The 10,529-nt window shown below is 46.7% G+C and overlaps 1 protein-coding gene across 1 annotated transcript; it reads right to left on the reverse strand.

Annotated features, from left to right (window-relative positions):
* Positions 1-424: 424 nt before the first annotated feature.
* Positions 425-10,108, reverse strand: snphb (syntaphilin b; the record flags this gene model as incomplete). The annotated part of the gene is made up of 5 exons (XM_080496338.1): positions 425-2,411; positions 2,497-2,646; positions 3,003-3,083; positions 3,579-3,758; positions 10,059-10,108. 5 exons carry the CDS (start codon positions 10,106-10,108, stop codon positions 425-427), a joined length of 2,448 nt encoding a protein of 815 aa, XP_080352464.1.
* Positions 10,109-10,529: the final 421 nt, after the last annotated feature.

Below are 10,529 nucleotides of genomic sequence, written 5' to 3' on the forward strand. Positions count from 1 at the left end.
TCTTTTGTGTGCACATTCACCAACACATGATCGCTCGTCAAGAACACTTTGACACACCGATGAGTTTTTTTTTAAAAACATTTTCCCTGCACTTAAGGACAAAATGAACAATCGGTATTGGACACCCAAGCATTGGTTTCATTCAGCTCATTCAGTTTTGCACATCAGTCGGGTTGGCAGACATCTTGGTAGCGACAGCGAGGACCATAGAGAGACAGACAACAAGCAGCAGGACCAAACAGAACACAGTTTGAGATCTTAGCCCTAAATGCACATTTCCTGGCCTGTGTACTCCTCTTAGATTTAATCTTGGTGAGATCCACATGGCAGGAAGTCTCTTTTTTCCAGCTCCTAATGCAATCACCCAAGAAGCCAGACCCCTGTGAGGGACGTCGCAGTGTAGGAAGACAAACAGATCCTCGTGTTAAATCTGCGATCCCCCCAGATCTCCCCCGCCTGCGGGGTAATGCCTCAGCCCGCCTCCCCGGCGCAATGAGTGCAGCGCCACAGTGCAACAGCCCCTCAGCAGTGAGCCGATGTGATACATGGGCTGACCGTCGCGGACCGGGCCGCGGCAGAACCACGCAACAGTCGGGACCACGGGGATGGCCACTGCTAACAGATCGACCAGGAAGTGACGACTCCAGTAGCTCTTCTGAACCGTCCCAGAGGCAGATGACTCTCCGTCCTCTTCTGCGGTGCCCTGGTGTTCATTTTCATCTTCATCCTCTTCATCAGACACCTCCACCACTTTGACACCAGCGATCTCCTCATGGGAGGTCGATCTCCTCGGCTGGGACGTGTGGGGCTCTTCTCCTCCTGGAGATAATCCTGGGGAATTTGCACTAAGGTTCGTTGCTTCTACTTGTGTGGATTCTGCTGATAGTCCCGGTTCTTCCAGTCTGTCTTCCACATTTAAGTTCTCCATTGTTGTCCCACTGTGTCTGACTTCGCCAAGGCATCCGCTCAACTCACGCTCACCCTGTGTTCCTGCTGATATCTCTGATAAGTCGCATAGTGTATCTTCAACCTCTACCAGCTTTCCTTCCTCTGCTGCCGCCTGGATCTGCTGCTCTTCTTCTAGGTTGATCTCAGGTGTTTCTTCCTGCTCTTCTGTTACTGAATCTTCCTTTTCTCTTGTCTCTCTTTCCTGTTTTTCCTCAGCTTCCCCTCCATCCTGCTCGCACAGCGGATTCTCCATAGAGCACGCCACAGTGGCGGACCGCGGTAAAGAAGGGACGGGTGGTGTTTTGGAGACTGGGATTGGCTCTGTGGCTGTACTCATGACTGTTGCAGTGGTTATTGATGTCGTGGTGGTTATTGAGTCCAGTTCTTCCTCCCCCTCGTCAGACATCCAGGTGGAAGTGGGGCTGCAGGCCTGAGAGCGGAAAGTGCGTTGTTCTGCGATGGTGTCCAGATCGGAGGGATACCCTGCAGTGGCAGGGATGGGGCAGCTCTCCGTCTGAATGCCTGTCTCTCTCAAGGGGTGCAGGTACAGGTGGTGGTGGGAGAGACAGGGATGGCTCATGCAGCTTACTCCACCGAGACCACAACGGAAAGGTGCCAGCCGGTCCCCTGTGCACAGCTTCTCGTACGTAGAAGAGTGTGGCATCGTATGTGAGTGGGATACATTGCGAGGGAAAGAATGAGGTAAGGTTTGGGAGTAGGTGTGAGGCAGAGAATTCGGCAAAGAGTGAGGGATCGAAGGAGGAATTGAAGTGGGCAGAGAGTTTGTAAAAGAATGGGGCAAAGAGTGTGAGAAGGTCTGCGAGTAGGAGTTGAGTAAAGACGCCGTCTCCTCTGAGAGGAAGGCAGCCTCGAGCAGCAAGTCAGCCCGACTGGGGACGGAGCTCTCTCCACAGCACACGAAGCCGCTGTCTTGGGTTCCGTCGCCAGACAAACAGGGAAAGTCTGTCCCATTACTGTTCCGGTCCGCCAACGCCTGGTCACTCAGCTTGGTGTAGGTGGAGCTTCGAGTCAAAGAACGGGCTGGTGAACCATCACAAGAGCAGGAGCCCCTTCCTCCCACCATCAGTCTGGGTGCTCCACCAGGGCTTTCCCCTGAAACAGACGCTGGTGCTGAACCCCCACCACGGGTCCGACACCCGGATATGGCTTCACTCTCCTTTGCTAATCCGGCCTGGGCCAATTCCATGCTAAGCAAGAGGTTTTCAAGCTTGTGGTTCTGAGTGTTGATGTCTTGGAAGTACTTCTGGACCCCGACATCCCCACTGAGACCTCCGGCATCACTGAGCCTGGCCCGAACGGTTTCCACGGCCTGCTTGAGCTGCTGGATCTCCTGACGGGCTTCTTTCAGGGCCAGCTGAGCCTCCACACGGTGGCACTCTTCCTCAACCCAGTCCTCTTGCATCCTGTAAAGCTGTCCTCGGAGCTCATCGATCTCAGTGTCCCTGAGAGGGTGAAGACAGAAGACAGGTTAATCCTGGACCGAGCAGCAAAAGGGACTAGAAACTCTGCAATTATCCGGGAACTCACCTGTCCTGCAGAGTGCTCATCGTTTCTTTTAGCCTGGCTCGAAGGTGTCGGATACACACCTCCTTTTGCTGCAGGGGCGTGAGGTACTGTTCTGGTGGAGGGGGCCGAATCCCATGGTTGTCTGTACAGGAAGTGTACTTCTGGTGACGTCTGGAATACATCAAGGCAAACAGACGGATATCATATGTTGACCTTGTCAGGGATTCAGATCACACTGATCAACTTGTTATAGAAGCGTGTCATGAAACCTGGATGAACCCTAATGTTCTTCTACTGAACGCAGATTAATCAGATGTTATGTTTATAACTTTGACAATTTTTTCCAGATAAACAAATAAATACCTGGCGCCTGAAAAAGTCTACTTATTAGAAAGAAAGGTCAGAATAAGCCTCCATGTTGTTACTCAATCAGGCGACCTTACAGGTTTATTTCATGGTAACAATATATTATGTGGGTGTGCTTCTGGTAAGAGAAGCACACCCACTGAGTCTCCCTGACGTCTCACCCTTTGGTGGGGCTGCAGTCACTGCCTTTACAAGAGCCTGAGTTGCTGCCGCTGCTGAGGGATGTGTTGCCATGAGGATCCCTGTTATTGGGTGCCGCCAGAGTCCGCCTGGTCCAAAGTAAGAGGAGACAGGTTTCATGAGTTAGATGTAATGCCATCAAACAATGAAAAAGAGGTGTTGAGCAAAGAAAAACTCGCTAAGCCACAATTCACAGGAATGGAGTCTGACTTCCAATCAGGTGCGCCGACATGCTAATAGAGACGTACAAGCACAATCACAGAGGATGGAGACAGAAGGCCTGCCTCCTCTCAGCTGCAGTGATGCTGTGGAGCCAAACAATAAAATCATGTTCAACACAACTGTGAGAAGCATTCCTCTAGAATCACAACACCTTGACACGATAGAAAGAAAAGAGCAAAAACACAGGAAGTGTTAGACGACACATGATAGAGTGGAAACAATCCGTGATGTGGTTTTCCACGACGTGACATCATGAAACAATCATAGCAGTGCAAAGGGCGGCGGCGGCATTCCCATGCTTTACATGATCAACACAAACAGGAAGAGGGACGGACCGGGAGCGAGGGGTAGAGGGGGAGCTTGTGGAGCGGCTATGGCGGTCCGGCGACTTGGTGGAAACGTATCCTTTGGTTGGCGACTTGGAGGATGCATAGCCTTTAGTGGGACGCATTGAGACCATATAGCCAGTCTCCATGGGGATGTAGTCTAGCTCTATGAACCTGCAGTAGTCGAACCTGACCAGGCGAGAGACAAGAGGACGTTAAATCAGAGAGGAGCACACTGGAGCAACATGAGGAGCATGCAGTGAGCGCCTGTGTGCAGCTTCACTGACGTTACAGTCTCTGGGTCATTCTCAGCGAGCTGCAGGCGGCGAGGATGAAGAGCATCAACAAGCACTCAAACAGTGAAGTGGTCCTGGGAAGGCGGCTCTCTAAAAGCCCCACATTAACAGCCACTGCTGCTCTCATCAGCTTCCATCTGAGGGAGGCAATTTGTAGCTACAACACAATCACTCTGCATCCTCTTTTGCAAATAAGAAGCAGGGGAGGGAACAGCAGCTGGATTCAACCCTCCTGCACTGCGGCACAAAATATTCATTTTTAGTGCAGCTGCGTGATATGAGGTGAACATGCAATCTGCATTAACACTGTTAAGTATAGTGACATAACAACACAAGTGTGAAAAAACATATAGACAATGTTTTTTTTCTGTTTAAAGAGTTGTTCTTCTAAATAACAAAGCTTTTTCTATTAATACCAGCTGTGACTGGTTATTGTGGAGTAGAAGATATATTATCCCACTGTCTACTGGCTTGTACCTGAAGCAGGAAAAGCTCTCTCTCTCTCTCTCTCTCTCTCTCTCTCTCTCTCTCTCTCTCTCTCTCGCTCTCTCTCAAAAAACCCCAAAACAAAGCTGCAGTATATAATTATAGTATGTAAATCAACTAGTCCTTCAATGATCCCCCTCTGCTTTCTATACAACTGCAGCCACTTGATTTTCTGGTTTAAAATGTAAAAACAATTAGTCACCAAACAGAAAGAAATACAGAGCTCATCAAAAACTACAGGATGAAAGAGAGACTGAAGATGTGCGAAATGTTTTAGTTTGCATGTGATGATGAGATCAACTACTAGAAAAACAAGTCTTTCAGAATAAATGTCATCGTAAAGCTTAAGCGGTCATAGATCCAGGTATTTAATTTTGAATGATTGATGTTTACTGCCACTATGTTAAGCTGAGATAAGCTAAGCTAATAATGCACTGATGTGAGCATTAAAATTAGCGTTGCCCAATCACTGGCCTCCGTAGAGGGAGGCGGGGACAAGCAGGGCCAATCAGAGCAGCAGACAAGGATCCGCACACAGGAGACCAAAACTACAAAACACCGACTGCAAGTTTGACATCGTGACAAAAATTACACGTCTTTTTATGTTTCAAACTGTTTCTAATGAGAGAAAAGACAAAAATGAATACCAGGTGGGAAAACCAAACTTTATGTTTGAAGTTATTTCATTTGGAGAGGTATTTTTTCAATCTTGACAACTAGCAAATAGCCTTTCAAACATGAGTTTACAGGAAAGTACCTTTAAATAATAATAATAAAAAAAAAGTACAACAGTTCATTCCAGGTTAGTTTCTTACATTTGGATGGAATCTTTATGTACCCTTTAAAGTTCTTTAATCCATCAGAAATAAAAGGTCACCGTATTAAAGCCCAAAGAGCAAAAGCCCAAATATAGGCTCGCTAGCAGAGCTGTTTACATCGATACCAAAATCTGATTTTAGATGGATTCTCATTGAAATGTTAATATCATTAATTTTTAGATACTATTTTAAGGTAAAAAAAGAAGTTATCAAGATACTCATATCAGAAATAATTCTCATGCTATTACAAATGCTAATACGACTTTATTAATGAACACATGCTCGAGGTCACATAAGATAGAACTTGAAAGCAGATACAGATAACTGCTTCGTCTGATCACATCAGCTCATGGTTACCGTCATATGGTATTGTTTTCAGTATTGTCGATAATCGCTCTGGTTTTACTCGGAATCAGGCTGGAAGCAAGATCAGTGTTATGCTAATGCTATCAAACATTAGCTAATACTCAGATCCTAATTGGTTTCATTCAACAACGTACTGCAGCTAGCCTGTTGTCGCACGAGGCACAGTCACTTTCATCAACTCTCGGCGCTTTGAAACAGTAAATGGGATTAAGTGCAGCAGTGTTGAGTCGATGTGTGGCGAGGGAAGGAGGCCAGATATTGACGAGTCAATAACTGTTTGAAGATCAATATATGACCAAAGCAGAGCAGCGGCAGGGAGCAGCAGGAGCAGCCTGGAGAGAGACACACAGGTTGGTGAGTGGTGAGGGGTTTGCAGGAGGTGGCGTGGGATTGTTCACACATTTGACCGAGGAGGTGACCCCGGGGCCTCACTGGGTGCTGCTGACTCAGCGGCTTGCTGCTGTGAACCAGCGATCACTTGCGATCGCAGTGTGCTGCCAGCAGAGCTCATATCACCGTGCATGTAGCCGCTAAACACGTGAACTGGTGCCGCTGGTCCAGGTTTCAGGACCTTGTTCTGTGAGGAATCACCAGGAGACTGACGTGACACAACAACACACAATGATGGGCGACTTTACACTGGACCATTAAGTTAAAGAATTTCCCTCTTTGAGCTTTAAACTCAGATCCTTTAGACTCCTGAAGAGAGATGGATCTTTTCAAAAATGACTACTCCACTGTTTCACTATAAAAATGTTAGATATGCTTGTAAAGTAAGCGCTGTAAGTGCAGTTAAACTCTGTATTATAGGTGTTGGTAAAAATGTTATGATGTGATATTTTGAGGCTCTGACCAATCTGACTCTTTGAATCAGATTGTTTGAAGTAGTGAGTTTCTCAGCAATTAAAAAAAAACAACAACAGTTTACAAAACATTTCTTGAGTAACTTGGAAAATAATGTCTTCTCTGGAATTGTCGGCCGTCGTCGCACTTTGTAATGAAGCCGATTCATTCCAGATAAAGTGAAAGGAGAGTGAATTAACTTCACCGGAGGTCTCAGAAATGAAAAGGAAAAACTAAAGAAAACCCCCCTCATTTATCTCCCGCTGCTAAAAAAGACACGTGAAAAGAAAATGAAATCATTTTCTGAACTGAAATGCTTCAATATAACAATTTTTGGTCAATTCTATCAGAGAAACTCTTCTTTTACTCAGAAAGTGTTTGTTTTTTATCAATACAAAGCTGATTTTACTATTAAGAACTACAGTTTCTATTTAACCATTACCAACAATCTACCAACAAATCAACACTCCCGACACGGTGCAACCTTTTCCTTTTGTGACATTACACCAGCTGTGATAGTGACTGATTTAATTCACATCTCAACTGTTTGTTTTTAAGCAGAAGTTAGTGTTTTTATCCATTCATCAAAATGATCACATGTGTATTATTGATTATGTCATAGACATAACGAACAGAATAAGGGTAAATCTGGAATGTCCCTCCTATCTCCTGAGCTAAGGACTTTTCCTGAACCCCTGAAGTGTTTTGTGTAGCGACCATGATAAGAACTGTCCGAATTCTCACTCAACCAAGGAAAGGAGGCTCACTGCTTCCTTTAGAACCTCCTTTAGCCTAGGAAACACTGATGCTTCCTTTAGAGCCTCCTTTAGCCTAGGAAACACTGATGCTTCCTTTATAACCTCCTTTAGCCTAGGAAACACTGATGCTTCCTTTAGAACCTCCTTTAGCCTAGGAAACACTGATGCTTCCTTTAGAGCTTCCTTTAGCCTAGGAAACACTGATGCTTCCTTTAGAGCCTCCTTTAGCCTAGGAAACACTGATGCTTCCTTTAGAACCTCCTTTAGCCTAGGAAACACTGATGCTTCCTTTAGAGCCTCCTTTAGCCTAGGAAACACTGATGCTTCCTTTAGAGCCTCCTTTAGCCTAGGAAACACTGATGCTTCCTTTAGAACCTCCTTTAGCCTAGGAAACACTGATGCTTCCTTTAGAGCTTCCTTTAGCCTAGGAAACACTGATGCTTCCTTTAGAGCCTCCTTTAGCCTAGGAAACACTGATGCTTCCTTTAGAACCTCCTTTAGCCTAGGAAACACTCATGCTTCCTTTAGAGCCTCCTTTAGCCTAGGAAACACTGATGCTTCCTTTACCAAAGGAGATCAGCTCATGCTGCCCCACAATTCCTTGTGGCTCCAACATTTAAAGGGCCAGCTCATCTCAGCGTTCAGAGAAACTCAGGATGAGTGAAAAAGGAGCAGATCATGTAAGTTACCAAAACAATAATCTGCTTTGAACAACTTTAAATCATCTAAAACCCAAATGTGCTTTTTATCGTCCATTTTCAGAAACTTGTAGTTCTTTCCCTCCACGGCAGACGTCACTGACTTGTGCTGCCGTCGCATTATTATGACATCACTAAGGGAAAGTGTGGTCTGACTGCCACACTAACGTGATCGCCTTTCACTAACTACTTTAAGAAGCCTCCTAACACCTTTCCTTAACTCCTTTAAGGAGCCTCCTCACACCTTTCCTTAACTCCTTTAGAAAGCCTCCTAACACCTTTCCTTAACTCCTTTAGAAAGCCTCCTAACACCTTTCCTTAACTCCTTTAGGAAGCCTCCTAACACCTTTCCTTAACTCCTTTAAGAAGCCTCCTCACACCTTTCCTTAACTCCTTTCGGAAGCCTCCTAACACCTTTCCTTAACTCCTTTAGCAAGCCTCCTAACACCTTTCCTTAACTCCTTTAGCAAGCCTCCTAACACCTTTCCTTCACCCCGTGACATCATGCAGGGATTAAGGTAAAGTCCACAGAGAAGGAGAAAGGAGGGACTATCTGGACGGACCCTTCCTGTGTTTCTCGGCTCCCAGCAGACGCTGCTCTTGTTCCTGAATTCGCAGTAATGTTTGGTCCAATCAGAGTCGTGAGCTCCACTGCCCGTCACGAAAACGTCGTCATGGTTTGAAGGTAAAACGAGCCGCTCTGTTGCTGCTCAGTCTGTACTTTAGCTTTTAGAGGCTACAGTGCACGTGCACGTGCGCGCTGCGTCTACGACTACTGAGCATGCTCTGAAGTGTGTCTCACGCAGGTGGCGCGGGCACAGGGATGGCCACCGGCGCCGAGGCCGCTGGCGTGGCCGCCCCGGCCGCCGAGTCCGACGCCGGCTCGGGCGCCGGCACGGAGGTGGACGCCAGAATGGGCTGCAGACGGCGTTTGGGCTGCAGCGCCTTCAGGGGGTTGAATCTGAGGAGGAGAGACACCACAGCGACACGTCGATCCGTCTGCATGTACAAACCTCCAGACACTCGCCACTCTGCATCCGACACAGGAGGCAAACCCAGGCTCGTCTGTTTCGCCAGCATCAGTAAAGATGAAGACTGAGCTGAGTGGACTTTCAAGCCCCCTGATCAACCCGTTTCCAGTAAACCGCCACGGGAAGCAGCAGTCTCCACTAAACCCAGCCGACTGCTTTCACTTCATTTCCAGCAGCTCTTCTTGCCGGTGGAACCACAGCCGCTCCTTCTGGAGGCTTGAAGAACCAAAGGAAGAATCAAAGTTGAAGTCCTCAAACATGAGGCTCATTTAGGAAGAAAACCTTTTCTCATTCTGGCTCAGGAAACTTATTTCACCTGAATTCTCAGAACCTACATTCACCAAGGTCAGCGTGGAAGCAAAAATAAGGTGAATGTTACTTTGAATATTCAGAAAAACAATCCCAAAATGTCACAAAACGTGTGAAATGAATTTATGTCCTGAGCCGTAGAGATGTCCAAACTATTCTTCTGAGTGGAGCAGAAACTTTAGTGGGAAAAGTGAAGGAAACTAAGCTGTTAAGGAGGAAGAACAAGGTCATTGTTATCGACTATAACACATCAGGCATTGGAAGAATGGAACTACGGACTTTAGATTAGATTAGATGAAACTTTCTTAATCCCTTTGGTGGGCTTCCTCAGGGAGGTTGTGGTTCTAGAAGCAGCACAACACCCATAGAAACAACAAGGAATTGTTTGTTTCATGGTGATAATTTGTCATTTGAATATTTACTGTCGGAACAGTTGGTGGTCAAACATGCAGACACTTGGAGGACCGCCTGTGAAGCCACTGGATCGTTCTCCATGTCACAACATATCAGCAACCTGCAGGTACCAACAACAAAAGTTCTCATTTAATGCCTTTTTGACTCCCTGTTCATGGCCTCAGCCTCCTTCAGTACAGGAGCTGTACAGCGGTGGGCCAACCAGGAGGACCAATGCAGCAGCTTCTGTAAAGTGACATCATTTGGAAGAGAACATCATGATAATGTCACATCCTAAAAGCTGTAATGATGAAAACCAGATCCCATACTGTCATATCAGTCAGTCATTTACACATTATTGTCATATTCACTGCTTTCGTCTCCTGGAAACACCAGAATGTCAGAGGGGACTGAATCTGCAAAACTGAGGCTGCAATTCAAAAACTGCTCGTTTTCTCAGTCATGGCTTGTGAAGTGAGTGAGCGACCTACCGGCGAGATCCTGACGTAGACCTCCGATTGGCCGGAGCAGGAGCAGACATGGAGCCGAGCAGCCTCGTCTGTTCTTCAGCCTGAGAGGACGAAAGCACCGACATGAACACCCACACACAGGAAAGGTCAACTGCTGCAGTGCAGCCTGGGAAAAAGACGCAGAAACAAACAAACCAAAAAAAAAGCGAGATGGAGGGTTTTTGCTTGTGGACGACTCAGCAAACTGCTGCTGCTGAGTCAAGCTGGCAGAGACGTCAGGATCGACTCTCGGCCACATGGGAGGAGAAAGACCTCCAATCATCGGGCCGATGTCAGGACAAATACCACAACAGATGTGTGTGCGTGTGTGTGTGTGTGTGTGTGTGTGTGTGTGTGTGTGTGTGTGTGTGTGTGTGTGTGTGTGTGTGTGTGTGTGTGTGTGTGTGTGTGTGTGTGTGTGTGTGTGTGTGTGTGTGTGATTCACTTTTCCTG

Source organism: Blennius ocellaris (assembly GCF_963422515.1).
Source record: "Blennius ocellaris genome assembly, chromosome: 5".
NCBI classification, from domain to species: Eukaryota; Metazoa; Chordata; class Actinopteri; order Blenniiformes; family Blenniidae; genus Blennius; species Blennius ocellaris.